The sequence below is a fragment of the Geotrypetes seraphini genome, chromosome 2 (genome assembly GCF_902459505.1).
Source record: "Geotrypetes seraphini chromosome 2, aGeoSer1.1, whole genome shotgun sequence".
Lineage (NCBI taxonomy): Eukaryota > Metazoa > Chordata > Amphibia > Gymnophiona > Dermophiidae > Geotrypetes > Geotrypetes seraphini.
Window position 1 is genome coordinate 261,340,728 of NC_047085.1, and position 25,863 is coordinate 261,366,590.

The following is a 25,863-nucleotide window of genomic DNA, read 5'->3' on the forward strand; positions in this document are numbered from 1 at the left end:
CAGACCACTGGGCAAGATGGACTTCTGGTCTGCCTCAGCGGAGGCAACTTCTTATGTTCTTATCACTGTTTGTACATTTTCAATGATGATCAAATTAGGGTTATTCCCCGGCCAGTTATATTTGTTCCTGAGTCAAACATGCCATCACAGTTTTTTTTCCATGGAATGCTGCATGGCATGGCATTCTATTGAAAATAGGTAATGTTTTGAAGGTGCTTGAAATTTGGGAGTTTTTCTTTCAGTACATTCAAATAAACAGGCAATCCATAACCTCCTTGTCCAGCCCATGAGTCTAAGATCTTTGATGCATGCTTCACTGTGGGTATAACATACCTGGGGTTGTGTCTCTGGTTTGATAGTCTCCTCACATGTCTACAGAAATTATAGAACTGACTGAAAGTGCTTTCATTTGAAAACATCACACACTCTCATTGCTCAGCTGTCCATTGCTTGCATTTGTAGCAGGAAGTGAGCCAACCTTTAATATTCTTGGCAGACAACGTTGGCTTTTGAGCTGGCTGATATGATTGAAGTCCAGCATTGAACAATCTTCTGCATATTGTCCTGTTACAGGCTTTTTTTATTGGACTACCTGGAAGTCTTGATCTGATAACATCTGATGACGCTGTTGGGGAGCATTTTGTTCTTTTATCTTTGCATTGCCCATTCGCATATCTGTAACCCTAGATTATTTGCTTTTGAATGTTGTTCAGCATGAAATTTTGCCAGACTTGCTGTGATTATTAAATGAGCCACCTTCAGGTTCTTTGCATAAACTTGATACATGCAGCACCAAAGCCACCACAGAATATGTCATAGGTAAACAGAACCTTCAAGGTATTTTACTGTAGTTTCTTAAGCATTAAGAGACAGAAAAACATTTACAGTATTTTGCTTCTGTACTGTTATCAATTTGTTACATAGCATCAATGAACCCACTTGGCACTGAAGCACATCAAAAGGCAAAAGCTCACCCCCTTCCTAAATTACATGTTCTAGTCGCACAACCGCCCAGGCCCAAAAAACTTTATTTTCCATTCCAATCGGAAAGAAAACATGCCCACACAACAGCAATAGGTCAGTTAAAGTGGGATCCCCACCACGCTCAAACACCCTGCAACGGTCTCTAAAGAACACTGTCCTGCAAGCACCGAGGCGTATTCCCGTGAGTCAGGTGCACCAATGAATAAAAATTATAAGGACCATAGTACTCCCGCTCTAGATACAGTGGCGTAATCCATTGGACTACTTCTCCAAAAGAAAAGATTCATATCACAGGTTTCTATGGTATGGTGCAAAAGAATATGTGCTGGGCCACTAGGCAGTGCTTATCTTCTTGATGGGCCACGTTGGGAACCTTTTATCTTTATTTTTGTTTGGAAAGTGGATTTTTGAAAAGCAAACAACTGTTTCTTTGCTGCATTTTTAACTGGAATAAGATGCTCCAGGGTTTGTTTTGAAGGTGGTGGAGCCATGTGTTTGGAATTTGTGAAATATATTACACCATTTCAAGTTTATGCTTAAAAAATCTTCAGCAAACAAGTTTGCACCTCAAAATCTTTGCAGATGAATGGAGCATTGTCGGATTATGGATTGTTAGCACTGGCCAGTCAGTTAGCAAGACCAACTGTTTGACATCGACTGGAACCGGTAACCTGCTGATTCTTGTTACTGATATGGTGGTGTAGTTTGGATTCTTTTTAAAAAATCTGTTTTACAATTGTACAGTGTTCATTAGTGAGTATTATAAATTCTATAAAGAGGGACCTAATCTACATATGTATAGAAGTGAGAGGAGAGATATAATAGAGGCATTTAAGTACCTCAGTGATATAAATAATACATAAAGGACAAACATTTTCTAGAGGACAGGCAGTTCTAGAACATGAGATCATAATGTGAGGCTCAATGGGGTGGACTCCACCAAAACATTAGAAAAATAATTCTTTATGGAAAGCTGGTATGAAATAATTGCTGAAGGAAGGCAGCGGAAATATCATTACTAGAATTCAGGTTGTTAAAAGGGAAATTCTATAATCCTGATTGCACATTTTCATGCTTAGTGTACAAATTTTTATGCACAGGTTATAGGATAGTGGCAAGTACATTCAAAACTTAATTGTTGAAGTAGGCGCTAATTGACACTAGAAATAATAGGCTATAATTGGACTTAATGGGTGCTATGTGCTAATTTGAAGTTACACACATAGGGCTAGATTCACTAAGCCCACCAATCAAGTTCCGACTACATAGTGACCCGATTTCCCTCTGACCTGATGCACTAATCTCTGTCCCGATCATCCTCCGATCCGCGCATGCAAATGAGGGAAAATGGCATTCAAATGTAGGCAGATAGCAATTCACTAAAAAAAAAAAAAGCAACACTAACTGGGCTGGCCGATCGACAAACAAAAACTGCTGGGGACCAGTCGTTCAGTGGTTTCCGACTGCATATCCTGCTCTCTGCCTCGAATCTCCTTCTCTCTGCCCCAACTCAAGCTGCAATTCTCCTGTGCCCTGCTCTGCCCTAATCTCCTGCTCTCTGCCCCGAAGCCGCGATTCTCCTGTGCCCTGCTTTGCCCTGAATCTCCTGCTCTCTGCTCCAAAGCCGTGATTCTCCTGCCGCCGTGCTTTGCACGAATCTCCTGCACTCTGTCCCGAAGCTGTGATTCTCCTGCCGCCCTGCTTTGCCCCAAATCTCCTGCCCGATTCTCCCCGACTCTCCTGGGCTTCCCCGCTGTGCAAGCCCGTGGTTTTAACCTGCGGGTTTAAAGCGTGTTAAAACCACGGGCTCGCGAAAAAGTTTAAAAAAATTAAAAAGTCACATGGTCTACACATGCGTTGGGATCGCTATAGAGCGATCTGGACAGGCAGTTGGGGGCGTGATGCTGATCGCCCTCATTTGCATGAAGGCGATTCGTGAAGCAGCCCCCTGGACACAGATCAGATCCCTTTCGGATCAGATCGGATCCGTGCCCTTAGTGAATCTAGCCTATAGCTTCCTTTAGTCACAATTCTGTAACTGTAGTGCATCATTCCTGTAATACACAACTGCTATGGGGTGTGGACATGGGAAGGGCATAGGTGGGTCAGAGGCATGCCAAACACTTACATGCTATGGTTATAGAATGTTGTCAATTACATGTGAGCATTTATATCAGCCTTTGACATGGCATACTCGCTTGCAGCTAAAGTTAAGCACTAAAATTCAGCTTTTTTATTTTTCATGGCTCCTAAAATGTGGAATGACCTTCGATAAGATTAAAAGTTTCATTCCCAACATTTAAATTCCATGTAAAAACTTATTCCTCTCACTTGGCCTTTGGACTCATGGACACAGGATAAGGTATGATGTCTGTCTCACTTGGATATAACCTCTAAATTTGCAACTAATGCTAAGTTTCAAGTTTCAAGTTTTATTAAAATTTTGATGTATTGCAATATCATTAATTCAAAGCGATGTACAATTAAAAACGGGGTCTTAATTATTAACTAAAACCAACACAAACGGACCTGATGTACCAATACATAAGGGAAGTAGGGAGAACTACAATAGGTATAGTAAAGGACACATACAATTCACCAATCTTCTTGTAATTCTCCTGGAAATGTCCAGATATCTCTTTTGTAATCCGCCCAGAACTGCAAGGTACGGGCGGAATAGAAGTCAGTAATGTAATGTAATACAAGGAAAATACAAATGGAGGGTAAGAAAATTTAAAAGTATTGATAAAAGTATAGTAGAAAATTAAGAACTTTTTTTTTCAAAATTCTCAGAGCCTAAGACAGAGGATTAAAGAGTTTAAGCATCAAATGGGATCAATAGGGACTCCGATAATTAGGTCTCAAAAGCATCCTCTCTATTTTAGCCCTGTGTGATATGGTAGCCGTAGGATTAGATTCCTAAACTAAATTAAAACTTAGCTTTATATACCAGGCCATCAACCAGAGGAAGCTCGAATCGGTTAGTAATTAAGAAAAATATGCTAAAATTGCAAGGAGATTAATTTTCAAAATGTTTAGCAAATAGAAAAGTTTTTAAAGATTTGCGAAAAATATTGGAAAGGACTAGGACATCTCAAAGTTAAAGGAAGTTCATTCCATAATTGAGAAAATTTAAAAGTCAAAGAAAGGCTAAAGTTCTAGAAGTCCTAGAAGGAAGGGAAAGTTTAAATTGTTGAATGCCTCTTGCATAGGAAAATCTGTAAATATTCCATAGTCGAGGAACAAGAGGAATAAAAATTCCATATAAAATTTTGAAAGTAATGCATACACATTTAAACTGAATCCTGAGATGAACCGGGAGCCAATGGCGCTCTTTTCTAGAAGGTTTTTTTGTTGTTTTATTAGTATTAGTTTTATTAAGTGAATTGCTGTGACCTGGACCCCAGATATGGTGATATATCAAGTTTTAAATGAACTTTAAGGCTAAGATTCTGTAAATGGCACTGAAGTTTGTGCACTGATAAAATGAGCGCTGAGCATTATTGTACAAATGGCACTCTGACTTTGGAGCTGTAGTACTGTGATCCTTGCCCAACTTTGGGCATGAGGATTTACACCAGCTGAAACCTGGTATCAATCCTTACCCATAAATTAGAAGCGGATCGCCTGAATGCTATAATATTGCATGCGTCATTAGTGAATGCCCCTGACCACTCATGTTATTCTCATAGCCACACCCCTTTTTCAGTTGAATGCTAAAAGATTTATTTGCACATCTTTATAGAATAGCGCTGAGCAAGATGCATACGTAAATCCAAATTCTTGGTAATTAGTGTCAATAATTTATCATTTGCACCCAATTATTGGTGCTAATTGACTCAATACTCAATTAAATTGTGCATTTGCATATTGGACATGTGCCCAAATTTGCATGGCCAAATTTGAATGCCATATATAGAATCTGGGGAAAAATGCAGACTTAAACTAGTATCCTATAACAGCAATTACTTCTATAATTTTCTAATAATAATAATAATTTTATTCTTATATACCACCATACCAAAAAAGTTCTAGGCGGTTCACAACAAGGTGAGCTAATACATGGGATACAGATAAAATACAAATTAGAATAATAGACTTAAAAACAGAAAGCATTTACAATATAATGCAGAAAATACTGGCATGGCAGGGAAAGAAGTAATACATAGAACAGATAAAATACATCAAGTTGACTATAAGGAACTTGATTGAAAAAATGAAGCAGAATGCATTAAGATACCAGCCTACTGAATTCATACCTAGCACCCAATATTTTAGTGCCTAAAGTTAGGTGACCTTAGTAGAATTATCCCCTAAGGGCCCACAGTTATATATGCCCCTTGGGCCTGATTCTGTAAATGGTGTCTAGTGGCATCTGTCTCCTGGGTGCCAGTTGGTGCGGCTGTCATTCAACCGCTAGGCACTGTTTACAGCAGAGGTGTCCAACCTTTTGACTTCTCTGGGCCACATTGGCCGGAAAAAAATGTTTCTGGGACCGTGCGAACGCTGCAGCAAATCAGAGGAGGGAGCTGGCAAGACGATAAACACCCGGGGGCAGCAGAGGAAAACACTGCATCGCCCTCGACCTGGGCCGCACAAAATATTTCACGGGGCCGCAGGTTGGACACCCCTGGTTTACAGAATCACACTTAGTAGCATCTAACTTAACTAGGCATCCTAATGTTAGACACTGGTATATTAGGCCAGGGTTTTCCTGACCTAATTTACAAGCAGGCCTGTTCTCAGGGCAGGATTAATTTGTCGAGGGCCCCTAGGCACACAAGTACACTGGGCCCACCATGCGCCCAGGCGGAAACAGGAAGCTGCATCAGAGGGAAGCTTTGGGCAAGCAGCACCGCTTGCACAATTATAGTTCCCGTTGCCTTTCTTACCCGCCTTGCTTGCTTGTCTTACTTTCTGTTGATTGGGGGGGGGGAGGGGGCATTGCCGATCAATGCTGAAGGGGCCCATTGCCGTTTGGAAAAAACAATGTTGATGCCCTCCTTCATCGGGCCCCCCTGACCATTTCAGGCCCTAGGCACGTGCCTACTTGGCCTATTGGTTAATCCTTCCCTGCCTGTTCTCTACCCTTAACCACCGCCTACTTTGTGGATATGTGTCATTAGGCCATGCTAGGTGCCTCGACTTAGGTGTCAGTAGGTATCACTCCAAGTTCTGCATGGAACTCTTAATTAATACAAATGTTCTTATTTTTTATAATGAGTTTTTAATGGGGTGTTCAATTAACACACCAATTAAGCTAATTCAGTTTTGAGTTCCGTGTGGAACTCAGCCTGGTGTTCTCAATCGGGAAAGTCTAACGGTGCCTAACGTAGGCACCATTTATAGAATCTGGCACCTTGTGTATATAAATGCAGAGAAAATGATCACTTATGCACCCAAGTGCCCTGCCAGTAACCAGCTAACACGATAAGTTTTAAGTTACTACATTATTCTTTTGCATTGCATAGAACACTTAAAGATCTTTTCATAGCAGATTTATAGGAGGTTTTTTTATGCTTATGATTTAATTACCCATAAACCCCAGTTCTTTTATGCAAGGCAGTGGTGGGTTCTGTGGCTTTTTCCTCCTCTGAGTTAACACTTTGGATTGCATTTGCCATATGTTTTGCTTTTTGAAGAGTGTGATTTACTTTTCTGCCCTTTTGATTTATTGGTACATAGTGATATAATGATAACCACAAAAAGGAGGAAGAACAAGTCTCCACAAGGAATAGAAGCAACACCAAACAATGGAGACAATCGTAGCAATAAGACAATACAGTGTGCAAACAAAATACTTTATTGAAGGCAATTGCTGTTGAGTTGCTGTGAACACATTTTGGTGCTTATAATTTACTCTAATGCTGCTTGTGGTTTGTTTGTGGGTTTTGTTTTGGTTTTTTTTTTTTTTGCATGTCACCCTTCAGTTTGTGCAATTGCTGTTTTGGAATAAAGCCATTAACTGTCCTATTAGATACTCCAGGTTAATTTTGAACTCCTAATACAAGCTATAATGCTGAAACACGGCACATATCAATTTCTTCACAGCAACTGAACAGCAGTCATTTCGATAAACGGCTTTTAAGTATTTTGTTTGTACACTCTATCGCTCTATTGTTACAGTTATCTCCATTATTTAGTGCTGTAAATGATATACCCCCTCCCCCCTATATTCAAAATGATTTAACTGGTTAGTGATGGCTGCTGGTTGGTTAAATCACACATAGCTGACTATCCCTTAATATTCATGTAATAGTAACCGGAACCCGATATATGTTTGGAATCAATTGTTTCAATAAAGTATGAGTATGCCTCAGCCCCACCACTCCACCGCTGTGCTATCTCTTGACTGCGGAGAGAATTATGTGGCGCATCATCATTGGCTGCTCATAACCATATTTAGTATGCTATTATCCCTTTAAATCCTTCGAAATGTTTTTTCTAAAATTTGTTTGCAATTTTAATGTAATGAGTGTACTTAGCTTGCTTAGCTGTTGTCAGCCAACGCCTGGGAGTTTAACCCAACATGATCTTACTCTGGACACTACTCGAGTCGGATGACACGCGCGACCTCGGGAGACCCTTGACACAGCGCCTGTTGGTGCGAAACATGTTGGGTTAAACTCCCAGGCGTTGGCTGGCTAAGTACACTCATTACATTAAAATTGCAAACAAATTTTAGAAAAAACATTTCGAAGGATTTAAAGGGATAATAGCATACTAAATATGGTTATGAGCAGCCAATGATGATGCGCCACATAATTCTCTCCGCAGTCAAGAGATAGCACAGTGGTGGAGTGGTGGGGCTGAGGCATACTCATACTTTATTGAAACAATTGATTCCAAACATATATCGGGTTCTGGTTACTATTACATGAATTATTGACATCTGATCCTGGTAAAATAACAGCACTAAAATAGCCATTTTACTGGAGGCTATCCCTTAATATTCAGCAGGAGATAACCAGTTATCTTTGCTGAATATCTGCACTTAGCATATGGCAGCTAACTGGCTATATCACACAATATAGCTGGTTAGTGCTTATATTCAGCGTTGACTTTAAGCAGATAAAATAGGCCACACAAATAGTAGGCCTTTCACTGCTAGGAGCATAACCAGTTAGCGGTGAATATTGGCTTTAACCAGTTAAGTCCCAGTGGCCAAAAAAGGAAACTGGAAATTCAATGTCGATTGCCGGATACTGCCTGGCAGTGAATTTTCAAGCTCAGTGCCGGCAATAGGCTTTAACTGTGCTGCCTGATTCTGACTGAATATCGGCCCCGTAGTGCACAGCTGCAAGGGTGCATACCTGAAGGGAAACATGGAAGGGCCTCCCATTTATACATATCCTTGTTGCATTTACACAGCGGCAATTATGTCATGTCTATTGCTGGTCTAACTTTGGGCCTATAAATATAAGGCATATCGTTACTAGGTTATGCTGGTATTCTAGAAAGGCACCTGGGCGCCCAGCTGTCATTATGGAATATACTCCTATCATGCATTAATTGCCCCATAGTTGCAGGGAAGCAAAGTTGAAGTCAGAGTCGGTGGTATTACAACAGGAAAGTAAAGTGGGCAGACCAATGGTTATTTGCTGTTATATACTGTTTCTTTTTAATGTTGTCCTTACTGTATTGTTAGAATGACTTCACCTTCAGTGTAGGACATCCAGTGATCAGAGTGAGTGATTTGTCTCTTGATGATGTCTGATGCTATGAGGCAGTGTCACAAGTCACTTATAAATAATAGCTGAGATGGCAGAAGGTGCTGCTTAAAGAGACCCTACACTGATAGACATGGCTGGACTTGGTTTGCAGAAGATTATAAAAACATAAGAACATAAGAAGTTGCCTCTGCTGGGTCAGACCCGAGGTCCATCGTGCCCAGCAGTCCGCACCCGCGGCGGCCCATCAGGCCCATGACCTGTAATGTGATCCTTCTCTAATCCCTTTTTATCCTTCTATCCATACTCTGTCTAAAACCTATCTCTACCTCTATCTGTATCCTTCAATCCCCCTATTGTTCAGGAATTTATCCAATCCTTCCTTGAACCCCCTTAGTGTACTTTGTCCTATCACAACTTCCGGAAGCACATTCCAGGTGTCCACCACCCTCTGCGTAAAAAAGAACTTCCTAGCATTGGTTCTAAAATTGTCCCCTTTCAGCTTCTCTGAGTGCCCCCTTGTGCTTATGGTTCCCAATAATCTGAAGAATCTGTCCCATTCCACCCTATCTATGCCCTTCATGATCTTGAAAGTCAAGATCATGAACAAGAGTGAGTAGGGTGAACAAGACGACTCTTTGACTGGTAATGTGTCTTCAAAACACTTAATTATACATTCAGAGAACACGACCTGGATTCATGTTTCGGCAGAAGATTATCTCATCTATGTCTGTTGGGGAAACCTTTTCATTATTCAGATCCATGTTTGACTGTTCAGTGTTATTCATTTCAAATGTCATCAGTGCCTAAAACTTCACAGCATTTGGTTATAGTAAGACTGGAACAGGAAGCAAGAGCTCTGCGTTTTTACTTCCTCTCTCTCACTTTTTTATATTGTTATTGTTGACATTGTTATCCACAAGGACATTCTGTTGTGTAATAATATTGGATGCAGACTGAACATATTCAGCACTGTGTGTTCCATGTTCAGAATGTACAAGGATTTAGTCATTTAGCCAAGCAGATAGGAGATAACAGTCAGAACAGCCTACACATGATGGCAGTAAGGCAAACTCTGGACAAAACAGTGTTCCAGGTAAGTGTTGCTTTTGGGACCTCTGTACCTTTCAAGATATTGCGCTCATAGCAGGGGCGTAGTCATGGGCAAGGCCCTAGGCACACAAGAGCACTAGGATCCCTGGCCCTGCCCACAGCCCCACCCCCACCCCTGTCTGACTGTGCCACTGAACACTACAAAGCTAACATATTCCAGTTAAGAAATTCCAAAATAAAATGTTTTCTTAGGCTTCCTCAACTGGAATCATGTCCCTTTCCCCTCTCCCTCCCCCTTCTGCAGGTCTGCCCTCTTTTACTCTCTGATAGCCCTCCCCCCGTGGCATCTCCCTGCCATCCTTCTCCTGACCTGACAGCCCCCCTCCCTCCCACATGTGGGTCTTGCCTCTGATCGACCCCTCTCACCATGTGTAGCCAGTATCTCTTACCCACAGGCTCTCCCAAAGCAGAGGCAGCGTGGTAACTTGGCTGCTTATGGGATGCCTCTGCTTGTCCTGGATCGGTAGCATAGAATATTGCTACTTCTTGAATTTTGGCCAGGTACTAATGACCTGGATTGGCCACCATGAGAACGGGCTACTGGGCTTGATGGACCATTGGTCTGACCCAGTAAGGCTGTTCTTATGTTCTTAGGTACTACAGATGGTTTTAGTAACAGCAGGTCAGCAATTTCATGTTTGAGTTCTTTTAGTACCCTGGGATGTATACCATCAGGTCCAGGTGATTTTATCCCTTTTTAACTTGTCGATTTGGCTTAGTACATCTTCCAGATTCACCGAGATTTCTTTCAGTTCTTCTGCATCATCACCCTTGCAAACCATTTCCGGTTCAGGTAGATCTGTAACATCTTCTTCTGTAAAGACTGAAGTAAAGAATTCATTCAGTCTCTCCACTGTGGCTTTATCCTCCTTGACCACCCCTTTTGCTTCTTGACCCTCCAACTGTCCCATGGATTCCCTCACAGGTTTTCTGCTTCTGATGTACCTAAAAAAATTGTTATGAGGTTTTGCCTCTTTTGCAAGTTTCTCTTCATATTCTTTCTTGGATTACGAGGATAGAAGGGACGCTGGGAAGCAGTGACCACAATATGATCCACTTCAACCTGGACACAGGGGCAAAATATCGATCCAGAACGACGACCATGGCATTGAACTTCCGAAAAGAGAATTACGAAGGGATGAGACTCATGGTGGGGAAGAAGATTAAGAAGAGAATAAGCACTGTAAAAACGCTAGAGCAAGCATGGTCCCTTTTTAAAGACACAGTCACCAAGGCGCAAAATCTATATATACTGCGTATCAACAAGGGATCCAAGAAGAAAAAGAACAAGGAACCAGCTTGGCTCACTGTAGCGGTGAAGGAAGCGATTAGAGACAAGAATACTTCGTGTAAGGAATGGAAAAGGTCAAAAATAGATAAAAACTGGAAAAAACACAAACAACATCAAAACAGGTGCCATAAAGTGGTAAGAGGGGCCAAAAGAGACTATGAGGAAAAAATAGCCAAGGAGGCAAAAAACTTCAAGCCATTCTTTCGATATATCAAGGAGAAATGACCTGCGAAGGAAGCGATGGGGCCTTTCTATGACCATGGAATAAAGGGAGTACTAAAGGAGGACAAAGCCATTGCGTCTGTATTTACCAAAGAGGACATACACAACATAACTGAAGCTGACAGGTTATATGCAGGAAATGAAGACAGGAAACTGACTGGGTTGATGGTCAGTCTAGAAGAGATATGCAGGCAGATTGATAGGCTTAAAAACGATAAATCCATGGGATTGGACAGCATCCATCTGAGGGTAATCAAGGAATACAAAGGGGTTATAGCTGAACTACTCCAACTAATAACCAATCTGTCGATCAAATCAGGAAGGATTGCGGAAGACTGGAGAGTGGCGAATATTACGCTGATCTTCAAGAAAGGTTTGAGGGAAGATCCGGGAAACTACAGTCTGGTGAGTCTGACCTCAGTACCAGGAAAGATAGTAGAGGCGCTGATAAAGGACCACATCATTGATCAAATTGACGGACACAGTCTGATGAGGACCAGCCAGCATGGCTTCAGCAAAGGAAGATCTTGTTTGACGAACTTACTGCACTTCTTTGAAGGAGTAAACAGGCAGATAGACAAGGGTGACCTGGTCGACATTGTATATCTGGATTTTCAGAAGGCGTTTGACAAGGTCTCGCATGAATGTCTACTTCAAAAAATTGTGAGCCATGGAATCAAGGGTGAAATAATCATGTGGATTAAAAACTGGTTGGCAGATAGGAAACAGAGAGTAGGGGTAAATGGACAATACTCAGACTGGAAAAGCTTCACGAGTGGAGTGCCTTAAGGTTCGGTGCTTGGACCCGTGCTCTTCAACATATATATAAATTGGTACGATGAGCAAGGTGATTAAATTTGCAGACGATGCAAAGTTATTCACACTGAAGACACAGAAGGATTGCAAAGACCTGCAATGTGACATAAACACGCTCGAGAAATGGGCCGCGACATGGAAAATGAGGTTTAACGTACAAAAGGAGGAAATGCTGAAGAGGCTAGGGCTCTTCAGCTTGGAGAAGAGATGACTGAAGGGAGATATGATAGAGGTCTATAAAATACTAAGGGCTCCTTATTACTAAGGTGCGCTGGCGGTTTTAGTGTGCGCTAGATGCTAACGCCTCCATAGAGCTTGCATTTGTATTTTTCATTTAGCGTGGGGTTTGCACGCGCTAAAAATGCTAGCGCACCTTGGTAAAAGGAGCCCTAAGTGAAATGGAATGGGCAGACTTAGGGCTCCTTTTATCAAGCCGCGCTAGCGGTTTAATGCGCGTCATAGCGCATGTTAAACCGCCGGCCGCACAAGCTGCTACCGCCTCTTCTTGAGCAGGTGGTAGTTTTTAGGCCAGCACGGGGGGGGTTAACACGTGATGAAACATCACGCGCGTTAACCCCGCTAGTGCGGCTTGATAAAAGGAGCCCTTAAATCGTTTCTTTACTTTATCCAAAAATACACTGAGTAAGGGGGCACTCAAACTATTAAGTAGCAAATTTACAACAAATCAGAGAAAAAATATTTCTACACTCAACATGTAATCAAACTCTGGAATTTGTTGCCAGGTAAAAGCGGCTCAGTCAAATACACAAAAATAGGGCAAAGAGACTCTCTAAATAGTCGAGAGTAGAGTGATTAAAGAGGATATCAGAAAACAAAATCAAGTAATCATTCAGATGTTCATAAAAATCATACTTTGGACTGTATACAACTGTTAATGAAATTTATGCTCAGAGAAATGGAGGTGATAACAGGGGAGAACCCCAACACTACCACCTCACCGCCCAATCATCGCATATTCAGGAACTAGTTGTAAAGCTGTCACTGTTATGGGTACTTATATAAGTGCTCAAGGATACACTTCTATTAATTTTTTTAAACGTATAAACGTGATGTTAATGGTCTGAACAGCAATCTTATCCTATAGCTTGCAGGTTCCAGCGTGACACGTTTCGTTCCTGCCTCAGGGAACCAATAAAGAGTTTGGAAGCAGTGACAGCTTTACAACTAGTTCCTGAATATGCGATGATTGAGCGGTGAGGTGGTAGTGTTGGGGTTCTCCTCTGTTATCACCTCCATTTCTCTGAGCAAAAATTTCATTAACAGGTAAAAGCGGCTAGCAAAGTTGGATTTAAAAAAGGTTGGACAAGTTCCTAAAAGAAGAATCCATGTGCCATTATTAAGATGGACCTTAGAAAATCCACTGCTTATACTTAGGATAAGCAGCATCAATGGTGTTTTACTCTTCTTGCCATATTCATATAACATGGATTGGCCACTGTTGGAACAGGATACTGGGCTTGATGGACATTAATTCTGTCCCAGTATGGCAGTGCTTATGTACTTATGTTAACATTCACCTTCCTAGTGATTGATAGAACCCTAAAACCTTCGGCTCAATGCGTGGCGGTGGCGAAAAAAGCAAACAGGATGTTGGGCATGATTAAGAAGGGGATCACGAGTAGATCGGAAGAAGTTATAATGCCACTTTATAGAGCAATGGTCAGACCACACTTAGAATACTGTGTCCAGCACTGGTCTCCATACCTTAAGAAGGATATAACTCTGCTGGAGAGGGTGTAGAGACGAGCCACGAAACTAGTCAAAGGTATGGAGAATTTGAGCTACAGAGAACGCCTCGAGAAACTGGGACTATTCACCCTCGAGAAGAGAAGACTGCGAGGGGATATGATAGAGACTTTTAAAATATTATGTTCAAATGTTTTTTATTGTTTCAACAATAAACACTCAACACAATCAGTAGTATAGTTCAGTAAACAATGATGCAACTATCCCCCCCCCTCCCATCCCTCCCCATCCCCGGAGTCCAGTGCCGGATCAAAAACCTGAGAGTCCAAGTCCGACTTAAATATTCAAAATTCTACTACGTGCATGTGGGGTGAGATCCTGCCAGAAACATTCCCAGGTCTGACGAAATTTACGACCCGGACCATGATCCAAGTCTCCTACTAGTCTCCGCTCTAGCGTTGCGTGGATTATCATCAAGGATCTCCATTGGGCATAAGTCGGAGGATTGCTAGACAGCCAGTTGGTGAGAATGGCTTTCTTCCCCATCAAGAGTGCTCTGGTAATGAAAGCCGTCATACCCTTGGGTTTAGGTGTGGTTATATTGTAATACCCAAATAATGCTCTCGGTTGCGGTAGCCAACGCCTCCCCCAAAGCAGCGTTATATATTGTCCCAGGTGCCTCCAAAACTGTAAAATTTTAGGACAGGCCCAAAGCATATGACCCAAAGAGGCATGAGCATGGTCACATTTCGGGCATGAGTGTGACGGTGTGATCCCCATCCGGGCTGCACGTTCCGGCGGAATATAAAGTCTCAAAACAATTTTCAGTTGCAGTTCCCAGTGGGTGATATTAGGAGATACCTTTTGAATATGTTTCAAGACCTGTTGTAACTGGTGGGCTGTGAGTGTACATTGCAAGTCCTCTGCCCATGTTGTCGCTAAAATATCCAAGTTAGGGCCAGGTTGGCAATCCCGTACCCCCACAACGTGAAAACGAAGAGGAATCCTTTGTTGCGCCGAAAGGCTGTAGAGTTCCGAAAGGGCCTCTCTATTATCCTCAGTAAGGTGGGCCTCCGGTAGAGACTGTACATAATGCCGGATCTGGTAATAAGCAAACAAATCAGTGGGCTGTAAAGCAAAAGTCCGACGTAATTCCGCAAAAGGTGCCATTCTCCCCTCCTCCCCAAACAGGTGGAAAAGATATTGAAGTCCCTGCATACTCCACCTCTGAAAGGAGGTATTTTGTAATCCAGGCTGAAAGGCTCCATTGCCCTGAATGGGTAAGTACAAGGAGACCCCAGAAGACAACTTAGCAGTTTTACACACCCATTTCCATGTTCGCCGTGCCGGCGTAAATATCGGATAGTATGACACCAAAGGACGTATCCTCGGGTCCGCCACATGCAAAAAGTAACTTACATGGTACGGAGCCAACAAAGACAACTCCAGTGGTGTGGCAGAAAAATCAGATGTCCCCCTAAACCAGTCATTAATGTGTCTCATCTGACATGCCAGAGCATACCATCGTACATTTAACAATCCATATCCCCCCCTGTCCCTGGGCAAACACATCCTAAGAAATTGCATGCGGGGTCGTTTGCCCCCCCATAGAAATCTTTGGAGACCCTTGATGAGACGTGCATTGTGAGTGTATGATAAAAGCAGCGGTAGGACCTGAAAACGATACAGCCATCTGGGAAAGAGCACCATATTAAAGAGGGCCACCCGGCCTGCTACGGAAAGGGGGAAGGTGGACCAGTTTTGTAAGTGTTGCAGAGTGTCATGTAGCAGCGGGGAGATATTACTATCATAAAGAGTCTTAAGGTCTCGCGGAATCCAAACCCCCAGGTAACGAATCGAGGTTGCTGCCCAGGTAAAAGGAAAGTGATCACTCCACGTCTGTTGTAGTGTCACCGGGCTAGCTAAAGCAACAGATTTCTGGTAGTTCAAAGTAAAGCCTGAATAAAATCTAAATTCATTTAGCGCCTGCAGTAGATGTTCAATAGAGTGAACAGGATTGGTGAGCATAAATAATAAATCATCTGCAAAAGCTAACACCTTCAGCGAATGAGCTCCAAAATCCACTCCCACAATATCAGGGTCTAAGGACACTGTACGCAGAAAGGGTTCCAAGTATAACAAAAATAAGAGAGGGGATAAGGGACATCCCTGTTGGGTACCACGTTCAATGAAAATTGGATCCGTGATAATGTCATTAACCAGGAGTCTCGCCTGTGGTGCCGAATATAACGTGCGCAACGCTGTGGCGAACCAACCCGATATTCCCATGAAGCTCAGCACCTCAAAGAGATATGTCCAATTAACTTGGTCAAAAGCCTGCGCCGCGTCCAAACTTAGGAGTAGCATCGGGGTATGATGATGTTGAGTGTACGCTAAGGATAATAGTGCCTTGCGAACATTATGCACCGCCTGTCTTCCCTTTACAAATCCCACCTGTGTCGGGGCAATGATATTCGGGAGTAGAGTTGCCAATCTATCAGCCAATATTTTAGAAAGAATTTTAATATCCACATTTAAAAGAGAGATTGGACGATAGGACTCGGGAGCAGTGCTTTCTTTTCCAGGTTTCAATATCAAAGTGATTAGAGCCTCGTTCGCTTCTATGGGAAAGTGTTCATCTTGTATTGCTTGAGCGTAATAGTCCCGTAGGACGGGGCCCAGCTGTACCGCTAAAAGCTTATAAAACTCAGCCGTAAAGCCGTCCGGCCCTGGGGCAGAGAAATTTCTTTGTTGCTGGATTGCTTTTTGTAATTCCTTTGGGGTAATGGCTGCATTAAGGAACTCTACATCTGATTCAGAGAGCGACAATAGACCAGAATCTGTTAGGTAGTCCCTAATAAGGGGTTCATCTCCCGAGTCCTGGCAACCATAAATCTTCTGAAAGTGAGATTGAAAAATCTGTGCTATTTGTGCAGAAGAATGCTGCTGACGTCCCAAATCATCCCTCAAACCCATGACATAACGAGGACCCCTAGCCTGTGTTGTCAACCGTGCTAATAACTTCCCCGCGCGGTTGCCATAGCGATGATAGCGGTATTTTTGATACAACAGCATTTTGACCGTGCGCTCGTGTATATAAGAATTAAGGGTCGTCTCCACTGATATCAAGTGTTCCCTGGAAGTTCGGGTCGGGTGTTGTGTATAGTGACGTTTGGCAGTTGCTAATTCCTTTTCCAGCCGAAGAATGCCCCGTGACAGACGGCGATTGCGCGCTATAACATATGCTATACAATCTCCTCTGAGTACCACCTTAGCTGTGCTCCAAAACAACGTCGGGTTCGTACAATGCTGACCATTAAAGTCCAGAAAATCATCCCACTTAGATGTTAAATAAGTTCTGAAATGGTCATCAGAGAATAGGTAACTAGGAAAGCGCCAGCGCACAGGGCCCCGCATGCCAAATCCTACATTCACATCAATCCAAATCATCGCATGGTCAGAAATTACCGCCGGCCCTATGACTGCTGCATCTACATTCAAGAACGCCCTACTCGTGGTAAGAATGTAATCGATTCTAGATTGTGTGTTGTGGGCTCTGGAGCGATGTGTATAATCTCGTTCTGTGGTATGTAATAATCTCCAGGGATCGACTAAATCTAGAGTCGCACAAAGATAGGGTAGGCCTCTTCTTTGGGACTGACTGGAATTGCTTCCTGGCAGAGAGCGATCACAACTCGGGTCCATGACTTGATTAAAATCTCCCGCCACGAAGACTGGATCTGTGACTCGCTCCAGAAGCAATTCTGTAATGCCCTCAAAGAAAGAATGATCATAAATATTAGGTGCATAGACATTCATAAGGTAAAAGGAATATGTTCCTATTGTCACCTGTATCAGAATATATCTGCCCTGAGGGTCAATGTCAACCACTTGTACTGTGTGTGGTAGTGTCTTACGGATTAAGATTGCTACCCCCGCTCGCTTTTGTGTGGAGGAGGCTGCATAAACTGCAGCTACCCAGGACCTCCTCAATTTCTGATGTTCTGAAACCGTCAGGCGGGTTTCCTGCAGGCAGGCTATATCAACATTTTGACGTTTCAGCTGTGTTAAAATTTTCGTTCTCTTAATGGGGGAAGTGATGCCAGATACGTTCCATGATACTATCTTCAGATTATTAGCTATAGTTTATGAGAGGAGAAAATAAATGCAGAAAATGTATCATGTCTATCAAGAAACTGCCCCAGGTGCCCAGCCCCACCCAGGGTAGACATGTGGCACTCAGGACCTGTCCGAGTGCCCGCCATGCAATGAACAGAAAGGCTGGCAGGACTCTCCTCGCAACAGCCAGACCCGCTCTCTCTAACATTCGAAACATACTCACATACATCCACAATAGCATAGGACTCCATCCCCTCAAACCCCAGCCCTCCCCACCCTCCCATCCCTTCCCTTCCCCCTGTCGCATGGTGTGTGGTCATAACTAAAGGTCCGCCCCAAAGCGGTCCCAAAGGTGTGAAGGATCACAAATTAATGCCACTCCAGGCCCCGAGCCCCCCAAAAGGAATATTATCTTATACCATAGAATATACTGAAAACAACCAGAACAAATAGGATATAGCCCCTCCACAGTCTACTATCCCATAAACAGTAAAACTGAACAGGTAAGTTTATATCAATGCAAACCATAGACCCAAATATGAAGTATGCTGGTGAAAGTGTCATTTCCCCCCACTCGGGGGGCCAAAGAGGTGCCAGTACTTCAGATTCACAAGTCCACAATCAGAAGGAGGCATGTGCATTCCTGAACCCCTCTCTCAGTCAGGTAAGGTCCGATTGGGGGAGCACCTGGGTGTTCACATAGAGGGCTGCCTCCGCTGCTACATCAAAAACATGCCACTGCCCCTGATGTTGTATTCGCAAAATGGCTGGATATAGAAAAAGGAAGCGTATTTTCTTTTCTGCCAGTGAAGAACAAATCGGGTAAAATTGCTTCCTGCGTTCGGTCAGGGCTGCGGAATAATCCTGAAAGATGCGGACCTCCGAATCTTCAAATTTTAAGGTCTCCCGGAGTTGTTTATATTTACGCAGAATTTCCGCTTTATGATTATAATTTAAGAGCTTGGCTATGACCATTCTAGGTCTCGCCTCCCGGGCCTGTTCCCTGCCCATGCGGTGTGCCCGTTCTAGGCGGATAGGTCCCAAGCTCTCTGGCAAGGAAAAGGTATTTGTCAGCCATACTTCTAGGGTTTGTAGCAGCTTCAGACCCGCAACTGTTTCTGGAAAACCCAAAAAGCGTAAGTTGGACCTACGTGATCTATTTTCCAGGTCCTCCAGTCTCTCCGCCTGCTTTTGGGTCAGAGTCTGTAGGCCCTGTATTGCAGTGTCCTGGGATCTCTGTATATCATCAATTCCTGAAACTCTGGTCTCCAAAGCAGTTGTTCTGCTAGTTGTCTCTGTGAGCAGGTTTTCCAATTTTAAAAGTTGTGCAGATAATTTGTCAATGCTAGGTTGCATAGCCGTGGTTACCGCCTGGGTGAGTGCAGTTAGCGCCTCCGGCGCTATTTGTTGTATTGCCGGGGTGAGAGTGCTCGGCGCCATTTTGTCTCCGCCGTTCTGTGCTCGATCCCGGTCCTTTTTTTGCAGGCGGGTAGACATCTGCGGCGCGGGCGAGGACAGAAATCTGTCCATACAGCGGGTGCACTATGCGCTTCAAAGCGCTGACCTCCGGCGTTCCTTTAGCGGCTGGCAACCGCGCGATTCGGGACTCGGGACCCGGGAGCCCAGGCAGCGCGTGTCTGCCTCCGCTCAGTGCATCACGTGACCGACTTTTAAAATATTAAAAGGATTTGACAAAATAGACCAGGAATCAGCATTACTAACATTTTCAGATGTGACACGGACAAGAGGTCATAGCCTGAAACTGAGCGGCAGCAGGTTCAGGACTAACATCGGAAAGTTCTGTTTCGTAAACGAGTGGTGGGCACTTGGAATGCTCTCCCGGAGGAGGTTGTGATGGAGACTACTGTTCTGAGTTTCAAATGCAAGTTGGATGCATACCTTCTTGCTAATCATATTGAGGGATATGGGAAATCCGGGTCTCCATAAAGGAGTACCCAAATGGGCCTCCGCGTGTGCGGATCGCCGGACTTGATGGACCTAGGTCTGATCCGGAGAAGGCATTTCTTATGTTCTTATGTTCCTTTTCCCTTCCTTTCTCCAATGAGTACAAGCTTTTTCAAGTGGCTTTATCATTTCTTTATCTTGCATGTGTTTCAGGCCTTGTATGAGTCATATTATGAACTTTTGGGAAACATGACAAGCTAGGTTCCTTCCTTGCTGTAATATGGAGATATGCACTTTTTAAGTTGTGAAGTGTGAGTCTTATTGTCACTGCAGTTAAAATAAAAAAGTTATTTTAAAATCCACATGAATGGATGATTTTAAAAAATGTCCTGTTTCAATGTGCCTGTCCAATTTGGAAAGTTTGTAAATCTCAGTTTGACATTTCATTTTCTGCTCAGTTGACTTATTTGCTTGTGTGTCGTATAACCTCAGTCTTTCTGCACTTTGTTCCCTGCTGGATAATGGCCACAGCCAGGATAGATCAGAGGATATGCAGAATGTCATGCTTTTACGTTCATTTCATGAGTTAGTGCCACTTCTGAAAATATTTGCTGTAGGATTTCAATGGTACAGTCTCTCATGCAAAATGTTGAATTCATCTAAATATGTACAGAAGAGGATTGTTAGGGACAGAGATAGTACCTGCATATAATGTGTACAGTGCCGTGTATGCCTATAGAAATGATTAATACTAGTAGTAGTCAAAAAGGTTGGGGAGGAATGTTTTTCTTTTCAGTATTTCAGCTGTAAGTCATTTCTCTTTTGGCTATGGTTGTTTGCTGTGTGTATGGTTCCTTTTTTTGTGAACCAAAACTTTTCAGTAAATTGTAAACTGAAACCTCCCCCCCCAAAAAAAAAAACCAACCAACTGAGGATGTGTTGTGGAAATAATTTGGAATCTATTTTACAATTTTGAAAAAATAAAATTTGAAATGGTTGGTTTGGTGATAAAATTAGTGAGAGAATGCATTTTTTTGAGGGGCAGAGAAATATGTCAGTAAATAAACTGTCACCTTATGCTTTTTTTTTTGTTGTTTTAGCTTGTTATGTTTTTGCCAATAATCTACACCCAAAATAGCTGTAATTTTTCAGCTATTATAACAACCCTTGTAAGATACACAGCGGCACCACTCAGGGCTCAGTATCTCTCGTTGCCCTAAGCTTTATATATCTAATCGTCATTGGATCTGATTTTTGATCTTTAATCTTCTTAATATTATTTAAGAGTTTGACTTTTACTTTTACTTAATACATTCATTTAGTTTTTAAATAAGCAAATACTTAGCTTAAAACAGGTGGTCTCTGGCTAGAGATTCTGATGCCGACATATATATATATATATATATATATATATATATATATATATATATACGATCAATGCATTATTTGTTTGTTTGCCAATATCTAGGCATGGCTTTTGTTTCTGGGAGTGGCTGTGGGCCAGTTGCCCGATCCAGGAGGCTTCACTGATCTAGCAGTTCTTATGACTTGTAGATGCTTGAGAGTCACAGGTTGTCCTAACAATAACCAAAGAACAGCCCTGGATGATTTTCAGTAGCATTGTATCCAGCTGTCAAAACACTTGTACAGTAAAACCTTGGTTTGCGAGCCTAATTCGTTCCAGAAGCATGCTTGTAATCCAAAGCACTCGTATATCAAAGTGCATTTACCCATAGGAAATAATGGAAACTCAGATGATTCGTTCCACAACCCAAAAACTTTAATACAAAATACAGTAAAACATTGGTTTACGAGCATAATTTGTTCCAGAAGCATGCTTGTAATCCATAACACTCATATCAAAGCAAATTTCCTCATAAGAAATAATGGAAACTCAGAAAATTCGTTCCACAACTCAAAAACTTTAATACAAAATACTGTACGTACTTATATTGCAAGACCTCTCTCATTTAGAAGTCACTACACTCCTGCAGTGTCAGAGAGAGAACCATTGGCTCAGTTGTGATGATGTGACATGTGTATACTGTATGTACTCGTATTGCAAGACTTTGCTTGTTTAGAACAGTCACTACACTCTTGCATCGTAAGAGAGAGAAGAACCATCGGCTCAGTTGTGATGTGTATACTGTATGTACTTGTATTGCAAGACATTACTTGTATATCAAGTTAAAATTTAATAAAATGTTTTGCTTGTCTTGCAAAACGCTTGCAAACCAAGTTACTTGCAATCCAAGGTTTTACTGTATATACATTTTATTAAGGGAGTAGCATTTACTTTTTCCCATCGTCTGTTTTCAGGGATTTGAGCCCATCTTACAGTAGTTATTCTAAATCCTCTTCCACACAGGCCAAGCACTGCTCTGCCCCCTCCTCCTCCTCACTGTGGCAGAGAGAAAGATGATGCTGCAATCTTGTATTCCCGGTGTGACTCTTCGGGTAAGCACCAGGGGTCACCACAAGGATATGAGAGTGCTACTTTATCAACACTCAAGGCTAGCAGAGCAATGAATGAAGCTGAGTGCTGACCTCAGTCTGTGAGAATATCAAACTGAATATTTGTGTGCGTTTTCTTATCTCTATGGCATATATTTGTACCTCTGTACAACAGACACATGGTAAACTCTTCTTTCTGTTTTACTTGCAGGATTCCTACCCCTCTGCCATCATGGCTGAGTACATCTCTGGCCCATCCCCCTCTTCGTCAGCAGCGTGGCACTCGGGCACACAGTCTCCCATTTCTGGAATACACCACCGGGATCCCACGGACGTTGGAGTTACTGACCAGCAGTCGCCAGTGCCGCCGGAAGTGCCACCTGTGGACAGTGTTGGCTCCCAAGTAGATTTGGACGTGCCCTACCCAGATTTAGCACCAGTTGTGTTCTTCTGTCTGAAGCAGACCACCGCCCCCCGAAACTGGTGCATCAAAGTGGTTTGTAATCCATATCCTCTTTGTGTGCTCGATGGGGGCCTGAAAGGCTCAATGGCATTTTCTTACTCTTAAGTAGAAATGAGTTTAAATAAAGAGAGAAATGAGCATTTGGGCTATAGTGGATAGGACATACTGCCTGTTCCTTTAGCTATGCATAAGAATATTTGGATGGGAACCCTCTGGTGCCACTATAGCAGAACTTAGATTAGAAAATGGATCTGAAGTGCTGGGGGAGGCTCAGCTTGGTGGCAGCAAGGATGAATCGCATGACTTGATAGTGCAGGATAGAGTATATCTTGATGGCACTTAGTGTGGGACCCTCAAGTAAAGGCTTTATTTCTTCGGTGTCTGTTGAAACATGTTCCATGCTCTAATTTATGATCAAAAGGGTGGTATGAAAGGCAAAGAGGCTGTCATGTCTGACTGCCAACATAAATCAGAAGTCTGCTATGACAGAACCAGATCATTTTTTCTGTCCTGTGCAACTTTTGTCTTTGCATGGAGTGCTGTGCCTGTCACAATGGTGTAGTGAGAGAGGTTGGCACCCAGGGCAGTGCACCCCCCCCACTCTTTTCTGTCCCCTACTCTTCCCTGCTGCTTGAGCACCCCCCGCTCTGCGTACTTCTTGAAATGTTCGCCAGCACAAGTAGCATCTTCCACCTGCTGCTTGTGCCGGCGTTGGCTCCCTTCTGACATCACATCCTGGTCCCTTGACCAGGAAGTGATGTCAGAAGGGAGCTGATGCGAGCAGCAAATAGAAGATGCTGCTCAAGCCAGTGGACATTTAAAGAGGTACACGGGGTGGGGGGCTGCTCACCCCGCCCTCCCTTTACTATGCCACTGGCCTGACATCTGTCCTAGTTCCTATGCCAGGGTCATGCAGTGAAGTCTCTGCAGCCTGTGGCATTCCTGTGGCCTAAGGCCCATCTCTTTCATTTCACTGTTCATTTTTGAACCACCTAAGATGACGATTTACCTGGTGCTTTTTATTTAATTAACCAAAAGATATAATGCTGTGGTGTGTGGTGATTTATGTCTTGAACATGAGATGGTGGTCCAGTAGCTGCTACTTTTACAATTGATTCTGGTGTAAATGTATTTTGTTGCTCTTTCCTCAGATCTCAAGTTAACTGTGCAATTTATTGGGCAGAGATTTTGCAGGCTTGTTCTGAATGTGGCAAACTTCATACACCCTTGTTTGTAATGCAAGATAATAGATGCATATAATAAGACAGAAGAAAGGGACAAACTGTGACTTCAATCTGACTTACTTTCCTCTGGACTGACCATTTCCATCTTCAGAATTTTTTTTTCTAAAACAATGCATTTATTCTCTACGTTCAGCTTATGAAAGAAAGCTAATTTGTCCCAGAAGGAAATGCTGAATTAGATGGAAAGCACTTTATTCTCTTGAGCATGGCCCAGAAGCTTAGAATGAACTTCCACTACAACCATGAAAATGTTTTGTCTCTAGTATCAGAGCCTCGTGTGGGCCCTGAATGGATATCTAGAGTTCAGTAGTCAGCGAGCCAGCCACTATGGGCTAGATTCACTAAGCTCACCAATTGTGTTTGCGATCGTGTATTGACCCAATTTTCCTCTGAACCAATTCACTAACCTCGTGGCCGATCAACCTCCGATCCGATTCCATCTACGAATGCAAATGAGGGGACACGGCATGCGAAGTAGGCAGGCAACGATTCACTATACAATCTGGAACACCAACTGGGCTGGCCGATCCAAAAACAAGCGACTGCTGAGGACCAGTCGCTCACGTCTCTACTGACTCTCCTGCCCCTCAGAAGCAGTTCTATCCTTGCTCTCGTTCAAAAAGTGCCCTGCTCTCTGCCGCCCTGCAGTGCGAGCCCATGGGTTAAAAGCGCTGGCTTGCACTTGGATCAGATCTCTGCTCGCCTGTGAGAAAATTTCAGAGAGCAGAACGGAAGGGCCGGTCGTCTCACTAGGGCTGGCCAGGCTGCTTTGACTCATCGCCGTGTTCAGAGATGTCAGGTTGAGGGACGGGACAAAGTTGGGCAAAATAGCTGATATTGGGGAGAGCCAAGAGAGCTGGCACGGCCGCCGGCATGGGCTTCATGGGGACCAGGATGGCTGGCACCACGCCGCGCCGATGGTGCAGCCTACACTAGTCAACTGGTTGGAGAGGGTGTGTGCGGAAAGGACCCTGGAGCGTGAGCCAAACGAGAGAAGGAAAAAAATAAGTTTCCAGCGCGGAGAGCATGCGAAGACCATCTACAGGCAAAGAAGATGGTCAGCGCATGTGTTAGGATCGCTCTCCAGCGATACGTGCAGTCGGTGGGGGGGGCCTGCATCCGATTGCTCCCATTTGCATGAGGACGCATTGTGAATCGGTCGGCCTGCTTCGGATCGCCCACGGATCAGACATGATCGTTAAGGTTAGTGAATCTAGCCCTATGTAAAGATAAGTATAGGAGCGAACCTGCATAGCTTTCAAACTAGCTTTTCATCTGCTTTTTCTGGTTAGGTAGATTAGAACCACTGAATATGTGGTGCTGAACTTAAACAGATGGTATCTATTTTAGTATGGACAGCTATTTGTGTGGCCCTGCTTAAATTAATAAAGTTATCCAGGTAGTGCTGAGTATCTACACTATCCACATAACTCTTGGCCTTGCCCCTAAATCACCTTCTGTGCCGCTGCTTCCTAAACGGATAACTTTCAAGATACCTGTCTAAAAGCTATCTGGTAAATATTCAATGCAATTTAACTGGCCTGAAACGACTGTTGACTGGTTAAATTGCTTGTTCGGGGCTATGTGCTAATTTTCAGCAGCACTTAAGGAGTTATCTCCGCTGAAAATTAGCAAGTTGGGGCCAGATTCTGTAAGTGGTATGGCTGTTGGCAGCCAGCCAGATAAGTGGCGCTGTTCATATGTCAATCACAAGATAGTTATGTGAATATAGAACACTAAGGGCTCCTTTTACAAAGGTGCGTTAGGACCTTAATGCGCGGAATAGAGCGCGCTATCCGCTACCGCCTCCTCTTGAGCAGGCGGTAGTTTTTCGGGTAGCGCATACTATAGCATGCGCTAATCCGGTGCGTGTGC

General features: G+C 43.2%; 1 protein-coding gene across 6 annotated transcripts in view; it reads left to right on the forward strand.

Annotated features, from left to right (window-relative positions):
• Positions 1 to 25,863, forward strand: part of CACNA1I (calcium voltage-gated channel subunit alpha1 I) — a 1,298,213-nt gene that overhangs the window by 15,165 nt on the left and 1,257,185 nt on the right. For 4 of the 6 annotated variants that reach the window (XM_033929508.1, XM_033929510.1, XM_033929513.1 and 1 more), the window contains exons 2-3: positions 22,196 to 22,284; positions 22,493 to 22,788. In XM_033929508.1, the coding sequence (XP_033785399.1) occupies positions 22,246 to 22,284; positions 22,493 to 22,788 (335 nt within the window). In that variant the 5' untranslated portion in view covers positions 22,196 to 22,245. The remainder of the gene's footprint in view (positions 1 to 22,195; positions 22,285 to 22,492; positions 22,789 to 25,863) is intronic. The other 2 variants (XM_033929511.1, XM_033929512.1) reach the window with 1 other exon arrangement.